At 32.3% G+C, this 22,626-nt stretch overlaps 1 protein-coding gene across 7 annotated transcripts in view; it reads left to right on the top strand.

Annotated features, from left to right (window-relative positions):
* Lrp1b (LDL receptor related protein 1B) overlaps nt 1-22,626 on the top strand; it is a 1,703,137-nt gene that overhangs the window by 1,513,832 nt on the left and 166,679 nt on the right. For all 7 annotated transcript variants that reach the window (XR_010050782.1, XM_063259026.1, XM_063259028.1 and 4 more), the window contains 4 exons: nt 3,556-3,649; nt 8,863-8,979; nt 9,091-9,210; nt 10,594-10,713. Coding sequence is in view for 6 of the 7 variants with exons in the window: in XM_063259026.1 (XP_063115096.1) it covers nt 3,556-3,649; nt 8,863-8,979; nt 9,091-9,210; nt 10,594-10,713 (451 nt within the window). In the remaining variant the exon portion in view is untranslated. The remainder of the gene's footprint in view (nt 1-3,555; nt 3,650-8,862; nt 8,980-9,090; nt 9,211-10,593; nt 10,714-22,626) is intronic.

The raw sequence follows: 22,626 nt of genomic DNA, 5'->3' as shown, positions 1-22,626 counted from the left end.
TCACTATAGAAGATAACAGCAACAAGCTAATTATTCCTTAAATAGTAATAAAATTTAATGGAAAACTGAGTCATTTTAATCTTAAAATATAATTCCTCAGGGCTGGGGATTTAGCTCAGCAGCATATGCGCCTGCCTTGCAAGCAGGCAGTCACGAGTTTGATCCCTGGTACCAATAAAAAGGAAAAAGACAAACAAAACAAAACATATATATATAATTCCTCTTAATTTTGCCTAGTACAATTTCCAACTCACCCTGTTAGTATGCTGAAAAACCCTTGGTCCCTTGCTACTGAGTGCTGAGCAAGCCAAAACAATGTGCTGGGACCTAAGATAATGAGTCCATTGTTGACCAGTAGAGGCACTGCCCTCAGTAGCCGCACTATGTGTGATGAGCCTCAACAGGGTACTAACACTGGGGAAAAGCCGAAGATAAATTTTCAAAATACGAGACAGGGGTGGGGAGCCATCAGCACTGATACAAGTACAGAACGAATAGAGCTTTCCAAAGCACTGTATAAGAAAATCTGTAATTACACTTACTCAGTGCCAAAAACCTGATCAGCCAATTAATCAAAAACTTCAGCTGAACACAAATTATATGTTTAATTTATTTCCGATTTGATATCAATGGCAAGACTACAGTTCTTAGAACTTTTCAAATACTTGATAATCTTCATCGTGGGTTTTTAAAATAGCAAAACAAAACAAATAGAACAAAATGTGGCTCCGATAATTTTTGTTTTCAGCCACATTACTTGAAAAAGTAAGTTATTATTTCATTTGTCTTACAATCAATAAAAAGGATAATAATGGACAGCTCACACAGTCCAACAGTGGCTGTCCCTGTGAGCCTTTTGACCGATGAAGCTGTTTTACCGATGATATTTGTCTGATTTCAGGAAAGAAAAAATAAACTATTATAAACTTCTTAGAGAAAAATCAATTTATAAAAACACAATTTTCAGTGAGACAGACACAGCACAGTAATAAGAATGAAACAATGTGAGAATCTGTAAAAGGTCAACAGTAATTCCAATTCTTATATGACTAACTGATTAACATGATTAACTTAAAACATTTTAATTGGAAAACATAATCAAATTTTAAAAATGACTTTTTGATGTTTTAAGTGAAGACCTTTTATAGTTCAAATATCCTTCACCATACTGGAATTTGCATTTTGTTCTTGTATTCATATCAGCAGACATGTGCTTAGTTTTTCATAGTTTCGTTTTGTGAGTGATAATTACAGTCTAAAATTAATTTTATGAATATAATAGTATTATAGAACATTTACTATGAAAAAATATTTTATATTTTTATTTATTGCTGATCTCCTCAAACATGAAGTAGAAGAAATCTTCTGAGAATAAAATGTTGGTTGGTATGAAAGTTTAACATAAATATATTTTATCCTGATTTCTCTTAAGTCAGAACTCTTACATTCTTATTAAAAATGAAATGAAGGAAAAATTGTCATATGTAATTCTAACATTTATTTAAATCAAATATAGTGATTGAATTTTTAAAAAAACTACATTTTAGATGTCCTAAACATAATCAGGAATACTTTGAAGATGCTCGGGAGACTGCCAGTCCTCTTACTAATGTGCATTGCGATAGCATAATGACTGAAATATTTAATGTTCAGGGCCCTTGCTGTCAGAGTTAGTCTCAGATCCCCAGATAGTCACTATGAATAAAGATAATTTCCCCCCACTGGAATTTATGAAAAATCACAACAGACGTGAACCAGGCTAAGCAAACAAGAAAGCCACTTCAACATTTAGGTCTCCCTTAGGATTCCAACTGCTCTATCCCATTTCATATTGAACTGGAAGAAAAATTTATTCTCATATTTAATGTAATTCAACCCTGAATCAACTCCAAAACCCATCAGGTTGCATAAAAACTAACAAGAAATTCTCTTTTTCTGGAAGAAAATACTATTTCAGTGAGGGAAAGTAGTATTTTAAGTGAATAACTCTTGGATTGCTCTTCCATTTTCTTTAGAGATGATTGAATGAAGGCTATATTTTTCTGTTAGAAGATTTTCTTGCATGTAATACATTAATATAAATGCCAGATCTCTGTCAGTCACACATATGGGAATTAGAAACACTTCAAAAAGAAAATAGATTTTAAAAATTCAAATATTATTATGTGATTTTCACAGAATTTTTATTGAAAAAGAAAACAATTTGGCAGTACTAGAAAAAACTGAAAGAATTTTATATATTGCTTGATTTAATAATTTAAACTGAAATTTTTAATGGCAAATATATGGTATGTAGATTTTCTCCATATGAAAATTGTTTTTTTTTCCTTTTTCCCTATCTGCATGTTCGTGAAAAAGGAAATAATTTGTATTTGAAGGTCATTAAAGAATAAATTGATTTTTTTAGTCACCATGAACAATTATCCAGTAGTATTGTTAAGTAAAATAGTTCAATTCTCTGAAATGGTATGCCATTTGGGTTCAGATATCTTTGCTTGTCATAAACAGTAGACAGTAGTAACTTTCTGAAATTTTTCTCTAGTAACAAACCATCTGAGTGCTAAATAAACCTATACCTAAGTATTGCTGCATAACAATCTACACTAGCATCTTGATTGTTAATCTTTCACTTGATGGCTAATTTTAAAAGGCAATGTAAAAACAAAACTCTATTTCTTCTTATAATTAGTAAAATTATTACCCTTTCTGTGGATCTTTCTTCAGGTTTTTTTTTTTTTTTTAAGTGCAAAGGATGAGAGAACAAATCAAAACATTGGCACAATTTCAGTGAATATTTATATAATCTTAATAAGTTAAAAATTATGTGTATATTTCTGTTTAAAATAAATTCCAATGAAAAGGATTTTAAAAACTGTAATGTCCATTTATTATCCTAATAAGCATTATATATTTATTAATCTTTCTAAAATCTAAAAATAACTGTATTGACCTTCATTGTTCAAAGAAGTATTCCTAAAGTTTATGTGGTCAGATACTGTGCGTTTTAGTGTGAAGGATACTGTGTTTTTAGTGTGAAGGAACTTCCCCATATAATGACAGGATTAGAGAATGGACAAGTCTTCACAGTGATGTTCAGCTCCTCATCTTGGTTGAGAACATGAGCTCAGAGCTCCTGATTTACCCCAAACTCAAATGCCATTCAATAAATTAACTCAAATTAACTAGATTAATATCATTTAATGTGTCTTCCAGACATTGTTTAGTATTTCGCAAATTTTTTAATGTAATGACTTAAAGAGTAACTATTTTAGGTTTCTTTGGGTCATAAGGTTCTGTAGCAACTATTAAACTTGGCTCTTGGAATACAAGCATCCCTGAAGCAGTTCTCCTTTAGTGAGTGTGCCTGTATGCACAGAAACTCTCAGGAGCTATCCCTCAACAATGGACTTTCCTATGGCTACCTTTTATGCATTTATTATCTATTGTACAAGGTTTTACTCCAGTACCATTCATATTTACAAAAAGAGAGCAGGATAGCTGTGCTGTTTCAGTGAATTATTAAATGGAATTTATGTTTTTCTCCTTTTTTGAAAGTTTCGTTGCAAAACTGACAAATGCATTCCATTCTGGTGGAAATGTGACACTGTGGATGACTGTGGGGATGGATCTGATGAACCCGATGACTGTCGTGAGTACATGGGGGAAACGTTGCAATTTAGAATTAAAGTTCCTTATATTTAAGGTCCAGACAACTGAAGCTCTATATAAAGTATTTGCTTATACAATACTTTGCCAAACTTGACATACAAAGGGTTCATGTGACAGTCTTTGAAAATGTAACAAAACCTGTTACCATGTCTTGACTGTTTCACTTTTAAAATGTTAGAATGAAACCATCAGCAATTTGTCTTTTCTTTCCTTTATCAAAGTTTAATTCATGTAGAATAATTACACTGCTTCCTATAGTGTTCAGTAATGTGATGAGTGGCGAAATTTTGACCAGTATATAGCTAAATTGGAAGCAAGAATAAGCAGGTTTTTAGAATGTCACACGATGAATGAAATCCTACCCTTAAGGAGTACAAACTTTAAATTTTTCTTTCAATATTAAAATCCTAAAAATAAAACCTTTAAAAGTTGGATTTTTAAAACAATAATGATTAGTTTAATGACAGTTTAATATCTTCAACTTACAGGTAGTACATTGACTACCAATAATGCCCTCTGATTGTGACTGACATTTTTAGGTGCTACTGTTTTAATGGTCCTTGGTAACTTCGGTGGTAATGGACAGCCAACAGACTTTCCAATGATAGTTCACTCTACAGTTCACTCTAATACTGTCTTGTCAAGTTGAAGACGCTTTTAGTCAATCATGATAATTCCCTCAGCATCTCAGTGGATATTTGCCATGATTTGGCCATGAAAATTGAGTTCAAGAACTTTAGGTTTGCACTGAAAGCTAGTTCCTTTCTGTGCTAAAGCTCTCTACCACCTAATTATAAACCTGTTTCAAATTTAGGGACTTTAGAAAGTTACTTAAATAAGCTGTGTTCTCTCTGCTCACAACCAAGTCTATCACACAATAGAAGTTGTTTCATCTAGTCTGTATGTTTGTAAATAACAAGGAATAAGAAGGAAAAATATTATAAAAGTCATATTTTCTATATACAATCCTTCTATATTAAAAAGATTTCCCATTCTTTAACTTTTAAAAGTGTTCTTTTGTTTTTGTTTTGTTTTTTTATTTTGTTATGATAGAAGATTTACAAAGACTCTCATGTGGCCAGGCAAGGTGGCACATGGCAGTAATCCCAGCAGTGCGGAAACTGAAACAGGGAGATCACTGTGAATCTGAGACCCCCCTGGGCCACTGTAGGTCAGCAGAATGCTGCCCCTTCCAGCCCCAAAAGAGTACATGATTTGAATACCTACTGTAGAATAATGTTGTATCAATTCATAGAGTGCAAATATATTTTCATTGAAGTGATTTTAATTTTTATTTCATGATTTAGCAACTTAACTACTGGATACATATCCAGTAGTAAACATATATCTTTGTTTATATCTATACCTTGAAAAACGTGTGAATTATTCTTTCTCTTTAAATCACTAAACTACTACAAAATTATTATGTAGAAAGTTAATGTAGTGACCTTACTCTGTGTTATATATGAAAAGAAATTTATTACTTATATCTTAATTTGTACTTGTAGTTTAAATAAACAACATTGAATATTTTAATTTAGCTCTTGAAATAAGAACATGACCTTTACTACCCAGATACCATCTTTTCTAAGTAAGTAGTACCCTAGTGACCAGTGGTAAAGTGAAGATCACAAGATGCCTTTCCTTTTAAAATATTGGAGCTCCTGATCTTTAATATTAATCAACTGAAATTTCACACTAGATTCACATTGCCATAGAAAATGACAGATTTAATGGAATACATTTTTTTTGGAATTCACCCAATTTCAGAAAACCTTGTGATAAAATACTAATTTGGTGTTTATTAGATGCAGGTATTGATATCTACACATTTCATTTCTTAATTTATAAGTACTGATTACATATATGTATAATGCACTGCATGATATATACATTTTTCATGGCATTTCACATATGCATTATCTCACATGCTTCTCATATTTTTCATTGTGATAACACATGAAATCTACTTTGTTTGAATTTTTCAAATATCCAGTATCGCTCTTAAGTATAGTTATTAAGGTGTACCATAGATTTTATGAACTTTTTCTTCCTGTCTGATGTTTTGTTTCCTTTGACCAATATCTCATCAGTCCCCCAGCCTCTGATAACTACCATTTTACACTCTTCTTATGAGTTCAAGTTTTACAGATTGTACATATAAAAGAGATGTGTGTCTTTATGTGCCTCATTGTTTTCATTTAGCATAATGATGTCTAGTTTTATGAAAGTTATGATAAATGAAAAAACTCATTTTCGTTTAGCTTAAAAACTTTTTATTATATATGTGTATCAATTGATCGATCAATTGCTTGTTGATCGACATACATACCGTATTTTCTAGGGCCATTCAGCCATTCATCTGTTGAGGGATGCAGAGTGGTTTTGTATCTTGAAATACATGCATGCGCTGTAGCAATTAATGGAGTACACATATCTTTTCAAAATATTGATTTTGTTTTTCATTTCATATTTAGTAACTTAACCCCTGCATATATATCTAGCAGAAAGTCTGTGAATCTCTATTCCTCTCTCTCCCCCTATTCCTAGGTAGATGGAGAGACAAATAATTATCACTGGTGAACATTTCTTCATATACATTTTGGCTATTTCTATATTTTGTTTCTATTTTAATTTCTATTATTAAATCCTTAGCCAATTATTTAATTTAATCATCTGTTTTGATACTATTGAGTTGAGTTTCTCATTTAATTGTGTATTATTCTCTTATCAGGATATACGACTTACTAGTATTTTCTTCCATTTCATAGCCTTTCTCTTCGCTTTTGATGCTTCCTTTGCTGTGCAGAACCATCATTCTAGCTTAATGTAATGCCTTTCATCTATTTTTACCTTTGTTACCTATGCTTTTTTGTGTCATATCCAACAAATCTCTGCTCAGCCCCTTGTCATAGCAATGTTTCCTTATCTTTCTCTCTAGCAGTGCTTCATCATTTCATTGATGTCATTGTCTATGTGTGACCTTTAGTAAATAGACTTCGGTGTTGGTGATGTTATCTCTGTGGCCTTTAGCAAAGAATTATTTGCTTGTACTCAATGGGTGAATATTTATTACCATGACACTTTTTTTTTTTTTTGAGAGCAACGGGGAGATGGAAATTTACATGAGTCTGTGGAGTGTTTAAGTACCATTTTGGATCTCTATATCTTCAACATTTGTGGTTATTAAGAGCCACTGACCATTTCTATTGCTAAAGAAGACAGGAAAGCCTTTTTCTAAAATCACTTACTGATAAGGTTACATAATGCTATTTACATAAATACATTAAAAGTGATGTGTGAAGAATTATATGCTATTATAAGTTTGTACTTAATTTTCCTACATCATAGAACAGAAAGATTCATTACTGGTATTCCCCTTATTTCACAGATGTTCCTTTTTAGCATAATACTAACATTACTCAGTGTGCAACACATACAGATAAAAAAAATACAGTTTCAGTCCCCATGAGTAAACTGTAGATTATCATGAAAGACTACAGAAATAGCCAAGCACAATAAACCTCTAGAGAAATAAATCTCACCAAATTGAGGCAGTACATTCACCTGACTACTCATGTCTTCAAATCTCTGCTTAGCACTCATGGAAAAGTATAATGTGACTACTGTAATTAGAATTATAATTTTCTTTGCTCACAGGTAGGAAATGTCTAGCAGTAGCATGCTGATTCATGCTGACAAAACTAAACCTTTCATTTTCGTTCTTTAATCACAAAATTACTGTTTTGAAAAAATCTTATTAAATTACTAAGTTTCCCAGAGTGGGCTTGAACTTGTGGTCCTTGTGTTTCAAACTCCTAGTGTGCTGAGATTACAGGTTTATTCTGCTAGGCATTTATTTATAGATGTAGCCACTTTTATGGAAGAGCTGTTTATGTGTAAAAGAAGTGTTGAAGAATATCATATATAAGGTGATAGAATTAAAGGAAGTGCACAATTCAGTGTATAAAAAAGTATAAATATTTAACTAAAATTTTTAAATATTGAAAGTAAATAACACATCATTTTAGAACTTTCTTTTGTCTATGGAATTGAAATACAAAATAAGATTAATCTCTAAAATAACATTTTTAGTCAATACGGTAATAAAATAATTTATTTGCCCAAGTAAGTTTGAACTGTCATTTATTAATGTTTGATTCACTTATTTGAACTAATGAAGAACATGTTATTAATCTCATAATCAAGAATTAGTAATGTATAGTAGTATCATTAGTCAAAAAATTAATGTTCTACAAACACTGATTTTTTGATACTTCAGAGTCAGATTTAGATCTGAAATCTAACTGGTATTCTGAGTGAATTAGTAATATTCATGAAACAGAATTTCCTCATTTATGAGTTTAGTAATATCAAGTTGAGAGCATTATAAAATTAATTTAAAAACTGAATGTGATGCTGGGCAAGCATGAGGACTTGAGTTCAAGTCCAGATAATAGCAACAACATAAAGAATGCACAAAACCGAATGTGACGTAGCATGCAGCTCAGTACCTGGTACAAAATAGATCACAGTGGATTTTGCTTTATTGTTAATCATATAAAATCAAATAATATAGCAAAAGAAAATGCATTTTCACTTATGAATTATTATGGACTGTATATATACTTAAATATGCATGACATGTGAAACACTATACTTATATATATGAGTATTACAGAAATATATATCAATAAATTTCATTTAGATGTGATAGTGGAAGCATATGTTTCAAGTTTTAGTAGAGACTATGCGTTGAAGACAGATACACACAGCCTAGACATACCATAGGCAACAAAATCAACAGAAATAAATGGGTTTTTAAATATTAGAATGTTTTTTATTTTAGCAAATTGTATTCTACCACTTAATATTTCAACTTCGTTTCACTGAAATGAGGTCACATGTCTATGCTTCTTAAAATACAGTTTCAATATATTTATATTTTGTTAGCTCAATCCCTCGTAATAATTAGTATAGGAAATGTATTCCAGAGGTTCCCTGAATTGCTTATAGCTGACCTATATTATCAGACTATTGAAACTCTTTACATGTGAGACATTAATATTGTGCTCTGGAATATATTTAGTATAAAATATAACCAATATGTGAATGTCAGAAAAGCTCTGTTTGAGATGTCCTAAGGTAAATGTGCTGTTCCATGCATAATATCTATGCGTTTTTCTTCCTTAGCTGAGTTTAAATGTCAGCCTGGCCGTTTTCAGTGTGGAACTGGGCTCTGTGCTTTGCCTGCATTCATTTGTGATGGAGAGAATGATTGTGGGGACAATTCGGATGAGCTCAACTGTGGTAAGTGATTACCTTCCTGGAAAGCATAACTCTAATTTTAACTGATTATGGATGCATTGATTTCAATCAGACATAGACTTTTGTTCAGATTCTTTGTTCACACTGTTTTAGACACACATGTTTGCCTGTCGGGTCAGTTCAAGTGTACCAAGAATCAGAAATGCATCCCGGTAAACCTCAGATGCAATGGGCAAGATGACTGTGGGGACGAGGAAGATGAAAGAGACTGCCGTAAGTCAGTCACGATGCTCTGTCCTGTGTTATTTTTGACTCTTAACAAAAATTAGTTTGATAAACATTCAACATAAATTTTTACAAGGTAAAAAAAAAAACAAGGAAATACTTTTGGTCAAACAAGTATTAGTAGATGTCAATTTGGGTAGACTAAGAAGTTCTATATTAAAATACAGAGAGAAATGAAACATGGGTAATCTTTAAAGTCTGCCTGAGAGCTGTGACAAACGCATGCGACAGCCATTCATCAACATCCTTAAGAGAAACCACATTGTGGTTGGTTATGGATTTTTGCAGAAACGTATTTTTTTGCCCACATTAAGTAGAAACTGGTAATTTATTTCCATCATTAAGTCAGCTTAAAATGAACTCCATTATAACTGGAAGTATTTCCCTGATGATATGTATATTGAAACTGTGACAAGAAATTGAAATTTTCAACAAATCCCTTAACAAAGTTACTGATAAAGAATTATAAATATTCTGTTGAATAAATCTTAAAAGACTACTTGAAATAATAAGAAATGATATTTTTCTGTTGACTATGCATTTCAATCTCCTTCCAAAAACCAAAGTACATTAAATTGTTGCTAAAATAGGGAACACTAAATACATCATAGAGAAGCATACATGTATGTGTGGACACAGTCCACTCACCTTGACCCACACAAACACACATAACCTGAAGGATTAAGCACCTGTCAAGTTTCACATTTTCAACACGATGACTGTCAACATTTCAGGCTTGCTGAAGTTTTATTTTATTCCTTTAAAACTTTTATCAGTAAATAATGTGCAGCCATCCAGCAATTTGATTAAGATGGCACTTTGAGAATAAAGTCATTTCCAGTTCTTTATGGCTAGCCATTCTAGAAGCTCATTCATTAAGCTGGCTAGGATTTGTGAAGCAGTTTACAGTCTGAGTCAGATGTTCACCATTTCCCTCAAGAAAACAAAACATTTCCTACACACTTTGATTACATTTTTATGCTTTTATTTCCTCATTCAATTAATGTGCTCTAATTCTAGTCTTTTTCTGTTTATAAAAAGGCGTATGTGTAAATTTCTAAACATGCCTGGAACATTATTTAGAAAAAAAACCTGTATTCCTTGTTTTTTTTAATTTGCTTTCAAATATCTAATTAAGAGGATTTTAAATTCTAATTTTAATTAGCACATTATCACAGAAATATATTTTCCTTATTTCTATTGGAAAAGATATTAAGAACATATTACAAATAACGAACATTTTCAAATTCCTTGTGTTCAGCCAAGAAAATATTCTTTGAATGAACTTTTTTAGACTTCCTAATTGTTTTTTATAAATAAAATATCTGCTGTCCTTCAAATCTACATATTCATAGCTGTTTTCCTCTTAAGCTGAAAACAGCTGTTCTCCAGACTATTTCCAGTGTAAAACTACCAAACACTGCATTTCCAAGCTGTGGGTTTGTGACGAGGATCCAGACTGTGCAGATGCATCAGACGAAGCCAACTGCGGTGAGTCCTTTGTGACAGTGTGTCTAGTCTGTTTGCACTTGCGTCATCCACTGAGTCAACCACAGTGAGACACATTTGAACACAATTCTGGTGAAGCAAAGCTCTTTGATAAGAATTTTTTTTATGTCTTCATAGAATTATAGCAAAAATTCAGTTACCTATCTTAGAGAAAGCATAGAGGGGTAGAATGGAAGCAGTAAGTCTCAAATTGTATAACCCAAGAGTATTTATAATGACAGATCAAAAAATTAGGACAATACCATCATATTGGTGAGTTGGCAGAACATAAAATTCGTATTATCCTAGACTTTATTTTTTTTGCTTAAATTAATATTTCTCCATTGATTCAGAGACTGTTGTTCTTCATTTTAAGCATAGTGGAAAAAAAGAAAAAACAGTAAAGGATGTGTTCTTTTGAGTAAATAAAAGTGATCACTTTGGTTAGTATTTGGTTCTGAAACATTTTTTCACTTAGTTTTTTTTACAATGATTCTTAATTAACATTGCAGATGTGTAGAATATATTCATTTTGTTTAATGCATTCCATCCTATAGTATTTTGAAAATGTCAAGAATGAAATAGAAATGGAGAGTATTCCATACATGTAATTCATTTTATCAGTGTTTGCTAAACATTAATTAACCCTGTTTTGCAATAAATATGTCAACTCTTCTTAGAGAAGAAAGTGCAATTACTTTAATTCTTTATTAGAGAAGACAATGTCTCCAACTAAACTTTCTACAAACTAAACATAAGACTTGCAATCTTCATAATTAAACTTGTTTAAATAAATTTGCTAGATTATACATTACTCTTACTTAATTTTTGTTGAGTAAACAAAACTAACATAACCCTTATTTTCTTTATATTTCCATTTGTATTGAACAATTTGTGTAATCAGTGGCAATCATAACATGTTCTTAATTTGCTTACTGAATACATTTGTTTCCCATACAGCTGTGTCTTTGGAATATGTATCCATTATAACTTGTCACAGGAAAATAAAACTATTTGTTGTTTTGTGTAGATTGATCTACAATTAATTCATAAAGCCTCAAATATATTCATCACCAGTTTTCCTACAGCAGTTCTAAAGACTTTAGTAGACTAGTTCATAGTATAAACTTGTTTTCTCAGTTGCCTTTTGTATTTTTATTTATTAAAATAAGGTGGAATAATTACAACATTTAAAAATTCTTGGATTGGATGTTGCTTCTATAATTCTGTATTTTATAGTCCTCCACACTTGGTACAATTTACCTGTTATGGTAGGTTATATTAGTAAAAAATTTGTAAACTATTGCTTGGATAATAATCTTTCATTAATGTGTTAGAGACTTCACACTACGGGAAGTCTGTGAGATGAACTTTATCTCAGTTTCCATGATTTTTTTGTTGTCAATATGACATTGTATGCATTCAAAAATATACAACTGATCAACATGTACTTTCACTTTGCTTTGAATGGGTGACCAGAAACTTTGAGTCAGGCTGCTCAAGAAAGAAATAACATTTTTGAATTAAAGTAAGTTCATATTGGGCTGGGGATTTAGCTCAGCGGCATAAGCACCTGCCTTGCAAGCAGGCGGTCGTGAGTTCGATTCCTGGTACCGATAAAAAAGAAAAAGACAAAAAAAAAAAAAAAAAAGTAAGTTCATATTAATGTATAAAATATTACAAATGTTCAGACATGTATAAAACTTATGCATTAAATATTACATGTCATTCGGTTATGATTTGTGCCTGAATGTCCCTCCAAATCCTCATGCATTCATGGTGAGGCCGACTTTTCAGAGGCAACTGAATAGAGTATGTGACTCATTTGTGATATAATGTGGAATTGAGAATGTAAGTGCTGCATCCACCTTAAGGCAGGTAGCCAGCGTAGAAGAGACAGAAAGAGGCTTCTTGTTCCCTTTCCCAGTCTTCTACCACCATGAACTGTTGCCCCTTTGCCAAGCCGCACTGTCTGAGATCCAGATGATTATGGGCTGAAACCTGTACTAACTGGAGGCTAAACAGACTTCTCCTTTAAACTTGAGTGCTCAGTATTTTGTCTCAGCAATGAGAGAAAAGCAACTAAGATACATTTCCACTAGATTTTAGAATTTCAGCTAACAATACATCTTTTAAAACATTCATATTATACAGCAGTACTTATGACCTTCCTCCTCTATTCCTTTGAATGTCCTAAAGTGTTATTATATAAACATATATTTAGCAATAAGAATGTTAAGTGAAATGAATCAGACATACAAGTTTCAAATTGCTTTATTTCTCTAATGAGAAACTCAAAAGATAATTAAAGGACAAAACAAAATATAGACGTTAGTAAGTAGGGAGATCTTTGTCAAATGGGAAAGGGATCTAGATATGAAGTGAAGGACAAGGTAGGGAATGGAAAATAAATTTTAAAAATATTGAAGACGAAAGAGGAAATAGAACTTTGGCACAAGGGACAGGAAAGAAAAGTTAGAAGGAACAGGGAGAAAGAGAAAGGAAGGAGACAAATAATTACAATGTGTTGTATACATCTACAAAATCCCCACAATAAATGTAATCATTATGGAATGTAAATGCCTATTAATATATATATATATACATGACTTTGAAAAATTGTAGTATTTTTGCTATTTAATGTAGTATATTAATAAAGATAAATGTATTAATCTTGCTCCTTACTAAAGTTTATCTCTACATGTTAGAATTATTAAGCATTTATTAGCAAATTAATCACACAACATTTCCTACTATCATGAAGTTCCCCACTTAGATACTCTGGTTATAGCCTTATACAAAAACTCATTTAAAAAAGAGTTGAGAACATAGAGAAGCAGGATGCCTTTAAATCTTCTATCAGGAGAAGGCTAAATTATCCTTGGTATGAGCACCTGGAGTGAACCCGAAGAGGAAGTCTTTGGTACCAATGTTGTAACTTAAACTGCTAAAAACTGTTTTAAAAATTCATGATCTTGGAATTAATTTATTTATGAATTTAGTGATTTTTGAAAAGTTGTGTTGGAGCTGGGGATACAGTTTAGTGTTGCAGCACTTTTCTGATAAGTGCAAGATCTTAAGTTTGATTCCAAGTTCCCACCCAAAAAATTGTGTCATATTAAAGTTACAATAGCACTTAACAGATGATAGTTGCATGATTTCAGGTAGGCCTTTCTAGAAACTCTACTGTTATGCTCTGCTATATTAGCTAGTCTACTAAAGTCGTTTAAAATTGATATAAGAAAACTGGTGATGAATATAGTTTGAGGTTTTGCTTTGTGAATTAACTGTGGATATCAGTCCCACACAATGATAAACACTAGTTTTATGATGCTGTAATAAATTATAATGATTTCATGTTCCAAAGACACAGTTATATGGAAGACACTATTTGGAAAACAACTCTTGGATCTATTATTACCAGTGATTATGAATATTTTCCAAGGTTAAATCTTTGCTATGCTCTAGAAAGTATGACATACTAAATTCTGTTGAAGAACAGTACACACTTACACCATTTTATTAGGGCATCTGTTTATGCTTTTAGCCCATGCACCCAGGATTTAAATATAGGTTACAATATTTACATGTACATTTTGATGAGCAAACAAATGTTCTGAACTTTCTCAAATGCTTCTACATTGCTATGTGGCTGTCACTTTGAAATGCAGCATGCATGGAGGGAAAGGAGAGCTTGTCATTGAGGGAGGCAGTTGGGTGACAGACTTCAGTGTTTTTAGCGTGCAGTATATGATATCCCTTAAACATTTAGAGAAGTGGGATTATGGGCCCTCATATTATTAGTTAGGAAAGAGGAAGGACCTTCTATCTTTACATACCCTGGGCCTTTGTTGGTCTCTGCTGGATGAGTGTATGATCTGGGTTTGTACTGTAGGTTGGGCAGTGGGATGTGGAGCAGCCAATGTTTGAGCATAAGTTTCAGTAATACATCCTCGTCTCCATTCCTGATGAGCCAATGTCTGGTCTCAAGTTTCTACTGACACATGAAACTTCTTGAGTCTAGTTCTCACAGGAGCACAGCATTCTGAAAATGTTCCAGATCTTCAGAGGAGTTAGGAGAATTATTTCATGTTTATCTGTCTCTCACTTCTAAAGTCATAGCTTGCTCCTAAATGTTGCTGACTGTGACCTATATCCAATGCTAGAAGGTGGACTCTCCACAGGTGAACATAGCTCATTATGGCATTTATCCTTTCATTGTCCAGGACTCAAGTTACTTGAGATGCTACTGTAATCTCTCAAGGACATATGTGTCCTGACTTTTAAATTTTCTTTTTCTTCTGACAATTTCTCAGAATCCATGAGTTTACTTTCTGTTTTTTCTTCTTGTTTGGAAGAGACTTCTATACGATAATTTAGGGATTGTTGAGGGGCGCTTTGCCTGTTCCACTCCTTATTATGCCAAATACTACTGCTACAATATCATAGTAGACAGAAAAGTGAACATCTCAATGTTTCACTGTTTTCTAATCTTTGCAGATAATATATACATATTCTATAATCTTTCTTTTTTAAGGAAATACTTTTAAAATAGTAATTTAACTTTGGGTGTATTTCTAAAATCTTAGAGCAGTTTTAATGAACTATAAGTTCTGTGTGTTACAGTTAGTGGAATTGGTATAGACTCAGTTTGACTATGATTACTGCTACAAAGAGAAAGGCATTTGAAACAACTGCCCAGTTCTTCAATATGATTCTTTTATGGTGCAAAACCTCAAGCCTGAAAAAGGCAGGACTTTTAAAGTGAAACCCACATCTAGTAAATTAGTGAGAAATCATGGAAATATAAAAACTACCTCCACAATGCATAAAATATTTTACAAACTCTATGTTCTGATAATTGTTTCTTCGTATTTAAGAATATCTCATTGAGTTATAAGAAAATTTAAATTATTACTACGAAATGAAAAATATGTAAATATTTTATATATGTAAGTCTAATATATATACATATATATTCCTTAATGATTCATCATATTCTTTTTTTAAAAACTCTGAAGAAATAATTGCATCATTGCTTTTTGCATGTTTTTTAAAACTAGTATTGAGAATATACAATTTAAAGACCAGTGTTTAGTACAAGGGACTAAAAAATTATGAAAAGGTTTGATTTCAAAAGGTTCTCAAATTAAAGCCTTCTGTTTCTCACCGGAGGAGATATCAAGTACATCAAATTCCTGGAAACTACAAATCCATCTTACAAATCCAGGTCCTGTTAGTATTATTAGTTCCATCTTAATATTATATATATATATATATATATATATATATATATATATATATGATTTAACTTGTCTTTGTACGTTTAAAATATTCATTACTTCAAATAATGGACACCTACTGAAAAATGTTATACAAGCCATAATTTTCATGATTTAAGAAATTCAAAATTTAGTAATAGGGACAATTAATACTTTTAAAATTTTTTAAGGGCTTAGCATTATGCTAAGTACTTTATGTAAAACTGAATCATTTAATCCTTACACTACAACCCTGTAAGAGGCTATAAAGCTATATTCCCATTTTGTAGGTAAAGGTATGAGACCCGGGGAGTGTAAGTTCTCTTCTCATTGACATATGAGTAAAAAAAAGTAAGGAATTATATATTTAAATACATGGAATATGACTCCAGACTCTTACTTTTATTTCTATCTAAACAGCTTCCTTGACCTGCTCTACATGAAGACAAAGCAAAATGGTACATATAAAAGTGATCTCAAATATTCAGAATGACTAAATGCCAGCAGAAAATATAGAATTCAATAGTATTTTTTAAGCACAAATTTTTAAACTTTCACTTAATCCTAATGTGTTAGTTTTCATTATTAATATCATCAATAATGTTTTACACTAGTGCCCTCTTTTATTTTAGTTTATCATTACATGAGTATAGTATATAATGTTTACATTTTTAAGGGAATTTAGTAATGTACATAACTACCTTAATTCTTTTTTTCATCTCCTTTCCCTTGCATTTCTCCCCACTCTACTCACCCCTTGTTCACCTGACTATAATTTTTTGAAAAATAACTTTTGTAAATCACAGGGAATGAATAGGAATAAAAGTAACAATGTAAGCATACATCATCTGTAGAAAATTTGAAAGTAAAAATATACCAACTAAGTGTCATGTGCTTTTTATTATAACCTTTGCCACTGGACAATTCTAAACATGATAATAAAAGCTCACAGCCTGCAAGGACACCCCAGTAAATATGATACAAAATGAAAATCCATTGGCTTTACGTAAAAGTAATAATAATAAAATGTAAGCACACTGAAAATGTTTTAAATTCTAGTTTGAAAAAGTTATAGCTTGACTACGATCTATCAAAATTCAGGTAAATTAACTGAATGTCAAAGAAGCTCTAACTCCCTCTTAATAAAACTTTTCATAATAAAGTGACCAGGAAGAATAAATGGGAACTGATAGCACACCATTTCCTCACAAGTCATTCTGTGTTAGCCAGCACAAGTTCACACTTTATTTGAACTACGTGACCAATTGGTTCCTTTATGTGTCATACATGCCACAATTTTAGGACCATTGTCCTCCTCGGTGTGAACTGTGAGAAGCAACACATTTCCTGCTCTTTTCCTTCATGCCAAGAGTGTGTCACTTTATATGATGTTTTGACACTGAAACTTTAAGGAGATTATCTTCATTCATTTCTTTAGATGTTTCTTGATGTTTCATTTCATGAACAGTTATGAATTTCCTAGGAGCTTGATCTGCTCACTGGAGAAATAAAAATTATAGGTTAAATTTAGGGCATAGTATTGTGAATCCAGAGACAAATTTAAACATGACAATTGATACTAAGTTTTCTAAAGTGGGACTAAATATATTAAGTGGTGAATATCAGTTAATTACTCATTCTGGTTTTGACAATGACTCTATAGAATTGTTAATGCAATTTTATATAACCTCATGAATCTATAAATGAATACTATTGGTTCACAATGAAATTGCTAAATTCTTCTTCCAAACTTCAAAAGTATTTTTTCTTTCTTTTTAGAATGTCCATATTTTGACCAAGAAAGATGTTTTTGTTATTCTGGACAAAAAATAAATAACAAATTATTTTTTCAAGAAATCTATTTTTGCATTATCCCGAAATTCTTTCTTGATTATAAAATTCAAACATCTGGTTTAGAACTCTATGTTTGTGTCGGATTTATTCAGAACATGCAGATCAGAGTATTCTTTCAGATCATCAATCTACTGGACTGAGCCCAGTGAGGATAAAAATTGTATTATTCATATTAGAACATGGTAGTTGATAAGTAGTACTTCTTGGTAAGCAAAATGAAAATATGGGAATTATTTAATCTTTAAATCAAGTATTTTCTCTTCCCTGAAAATATCTTTCTCTCTCTCTGTCTCTCCCTGTCATTCTCTGTCTCTTTCTTTTCTCCCACTTTCTCTTCCTTCCTTCCTCCCTTCCTTTCTTCCTCCCTTCCTTTCTTCTTTCTTTCTTTCTTTCTTTCTTTCTTTCTTTCTTTCTTTCTTTCTTTCATTTTCTATATTTTTCTTTTCTCTTGTTCATTTTTGTGACAGGGTCTCTCTAGACCAGTCTTGAACTTACCATGATCCTCCCGCCCTTAGCCCTCCAAGTGCTAGGATTATAGGTGTGTGCCACCATGCCTGGGTGAAATTATCTTTCCTAAGAGATTTTTTTTTCAATGTTTTGTATATAAGTAAATCAAGTTGAGTTCCCTGAAAAATATCAGATTCCGTGTATATGTGTGTGTGTGTGTGTGTGTGTGTGTGTGTGTGTGTGTGCGTGTGTGTGCATAGATTGTAAGTACATAGTACATACCAGGTATATTTTTGATGAATTAAGGGATTTCTTAGTAGCTAAATCTTTCTAAGCACTAAGGAACCATAATGGTGCTTTTTAAAAAGATACCTAGGCTGAGGATAGAGCTCACTGGCACAGTGCCTTCATGGCTAACACCAAGTCATTAGTTCAATTCCCAGTACCAAAAATAAATAAATACTTAAATACTTAAAAAGTGATTTATACTGTATTATTATTCAAAACATCATCTCAATATAAATAAAGAATAAAAAGAAAAGAGATCTATTAATAAAGAGAATTGGTTCATGTCTATCAGTCAAACATTATTCTTATTAAAATTGATTGAATAAATGATAATTAAATAGCTTAAAATATGTGTGAATATTGTGAATAGAATAATTGTTCATACTAATACTACTTACTCATGGTATGCTTTCAAAGTTTTTACCATCTTCAACAGAAAATTAATAACACTAGTTTTTTTGCAATATAATGAAAAGTACAAAATCAAGAAAGCATTACTTTCTGTTTTACCTATGTTATGAAATTAGTTAGTTGACCAGTGAGCTTGAATTATCTGCATGTTTTTTGGAAGATGCAGTTATACGCTGGCACTATATGCTGTACTTGGCATTGAGACAAATGCAAAAAATGAACATGCCAAAATTGTAGCTTAGAATAATTAAACCTAAAGTAATTACATGTAACTCCCTTGGCCAAAGGTGTGACTATTATGCAAGAGCTATTGGCATGGAATGAGAGTGCCAAAATTAAAACTCATAACGTTTTCATGCTTTTCAGTGTGCACAACTGAAGTCTACAGCTCCTGTATTGATAAAGCAAAATTATTCATAGAGTTGGTTCCATTTTTTGGCTTCGTGTTGTGACTCAGAAATTTTCAACATTTTCCTGACACATGGGAACTGCTCAGTAACCATGTTGTTGAAATAACATGTGTGACCTTTAATTAAGATACGTCAGCCTGATTCAGTAAGAACAACCAAGCAGATTAGTAAACCTCTAGGTATGTCTGCAGATGATTGACGTACAGGCCATAAACTAAAGTGGAGAGACCTACCCAATAAGTGAATGGCACCAACAAGTATGTTTATAGCCTGTATGGGATAAAGGTAAAGAATAAGAATGTCATAGAAATTGTCATACCTAACATTATCATTCATTAGAATGATAAGTTTATTGTCTCTGAAAATAACTTCTTTACCACCTTCCTTCTCCAGTCAAATGCTTTAGTTTTTCCCATCTCTCTGCATGAGGGAGAATTTTTATTAAAGATAAGCAAAATATGTAGGCAAATAAAATATTTTATCAATCACAGTGAAATAAAATTTTTCTTTGAAATTTTGAATTTCTTGTCACAGGATTGGAAAAGAATGAAAAGTTAGGAATATCAAAGAATTTATAACCTTGGATAAAAATATCCAATGTAATAATTAATGTTAAATGGGGATATGGCAAATATAGATTTTTTAGGCCTACAATGTATACTTTCTACAAAAGAATAAATATATGATTCTGTAAATGGACTATATAAAATTTTAATATGCACAATTATATCAGTTTCAACATGTATAAATTAAATCTTTGATATGTCAATACAATCAAAATATTGAATACACATATCACTACTAGAAATTTCCCTTTCACCATTTCCTACATCCCTATCTTTATATGCCACCACTTAAATTTCAGAGCCCAGTGACCAGTATGAAACTGGTATCTTATTGTGTATTAATATTTACCATCATTAAGATAAAATACCCTATCTCTGCAGCTGAGGGAAGGATAAATTATTTTTGTCCATGACTTCAGAGGTTTCAGTCCATGTTTAGTTAATGGTTCTAACACAGAAATAGTACGGTGAAGGGCATTGTGGAAAAAGGTACCTAATGTACACCAGCTTCTAAGCAGAGAAAGAAGGAAGGATATTGGGGCATGAGCATCTCCTTAAAATTGTGATGTCAGATATTTTCCAGTAATGAACAAATTGAGTGATACAGAAATGCACCCAAATGGGGTCTATTGCTGTGAATGTACCTGATCATGCTGTTCAGAAGCCTTCAGAGCTAGTTTATTTGATGAACCTGGATAGATTCAGAGTTGCGGGCAATAGGACCCGGACAATGGTTTAAACCAAACCTGTTGGGCAGTTTTACTTGTTGTTCAGAAAATTAGACTGCTGAAAGTTACGTAGATCGTAAATCTCAAGCTCATGGAGTTTCAGATAAGAATAAAAACTGTATTAGAAACTATACTTAGGCCATATGTGTTTCATTTTGGCAGAGAATTTGTCTAAACTTTGTCCATATAAGATTTTATGTAGTGCTAAATTGAAAAGTGGAAGTCATTGATCAGGCAGAGAAAATTTCAAAGGAGCACAACATTCGGCTATGACATGGGTAATGCTGCCTGGTTTGGGCCAGACCTACAACGAGGATCAAGGAAAAAAAGCAGTTTTGAGATGTTTGCAGTTTCACCAAACATGAAAAACTTACACAGTTGGGCTCCACACGTTAAGGTCACTGGAAAAGTTAGCACTGAAAAGAACACTAATAATTTATATCAAAACAATAGAAAAGATAACTCGAAGGCATCTCAGTGATTAAACACTCCATCCAAGCATTTGCAACCCTAGTTTGAAAAGGGTAAGCTTCTGTATTTGAAAAGCCTTGCTTTTAGAACAGAATCACATCATACCTGCCCAGTCAAGGCTGCCGAGTGGAATGTACTCCTGAATTCAGCCATCCAGGTAGTCACAGGCGGTTGTAGCCATCACATAAGTGGAAGAGACTATTTGTTGATCTAGCACCAGATTTTTGTGTCATACATGTGGTACTGGTGGTGTTGGAATGCAGAATCAATGAATGATTGATCCATAAAGATTTAGACCCAGATGTCAAAAACAAACAAAAAAAAAAAAAAAAAAAAAAAAAACAAAGACCGAGCAGCTTTACCTCCCGTGGCCTTGCAGGTTCTAACTCACACAGCCTCTCTCTTGGATTGCTCCTCTCACTGCCTACTGCTTTCCTTGAATCATTTTCACGTTTCTAGCATCTCAAACATCCTGAGGTTTTCACCACACCTTTGGTAGAAATTAAGACAGTCATTTAGGGGCAAGGCAAGAAAGAAGAAATTGAAAGCAAAAGATGAAAAAAACACATCAAAATTATAGCTGGAGATTCATCTAAAGAAGGTAAGGCTTTGAGATAAAGTCACAATGACTAGACATGCGTTCTTCCCTAAAGAATGAATGGTAACTTGAAATTATGCTGTAATTGGTACCACCCAGTCCATTAAATACACATAGGCATCAGCCACACTAGACTGTGAATGTGAAGTTTGGCCAATTCCTCAATGTGCTCAAAGCATCTTTCCCACTCTCCTGATAAAAAAGTATTTAGATTCTTTTTATGACACTTATGGTTTAAGCAACTATGATCGTCTTAAGCTCAACTTCACATGTACTTTATTTTTGTTCAAACTATAAAATTTTCAAATTTTTCAGGTTTTTAAAAATCCTGATTCTCATTGTTGATATATGTAAAATTTGTTTGGTAAATAACCAAAGTTAGTTACCTACCTCAAAATTTCTTCCACAAGACTAGTTAGTTTGCTACCCTTAATTTCATACTTCCAGAAATTTTTAGGACATGAGCACACACATACACACAATTTTTTTGCCCAAATGTAACACTTATCTCTACTTCATTTTCCAATATAGTTCTCATTCCCATCTACAACCTCACAAAGTTGACCTTTACTATCCACATTCTTATCAGCACATTATTGTTAGCAGTCCCACTACAATTGCTCTTTAGGCTCTGCCAAGCGTTCTCTAACCTGCTACATATCCAGTAAACCATCTCCATCACTCTGGTCTGAGTATGAGGCTTCCATGATACAATCATCGTCCAAAGTCCCCACTATGGAACACATGAGACTTTGCAGGGCCTATTTTAGATTGCAACCATAGCATGAGGCACGGGTTCATTTGTTGTTATTTTACTACCTTAACTATGTTGAGATTTATTGCTGTTAATAGTTATGTAAAATATTTATTTATTAATATTGC

The sequence above is a fragment of the Cavia porcellus genome, unplaced genomic scaffold (genome assembly GCF_034190915.1).
Source record: "Cavia porcellus strain 051 isolate PalLab524CR breed Dunkin Hartley unplaced genomic scaffold, mCavPor4.1 scaffold_12, whole genome shotgun sequence".
Lineage (NCBI taxonomy): Eukaryota > Metazoa > Chordata > Mammalia > Rodentia > Caviidae > Cavia > Cavia porcellus.
Note: the sequence above shows the minus strand (reverse complement) of the source record. Positions and strands in the feature narration are given on the sequence as shown.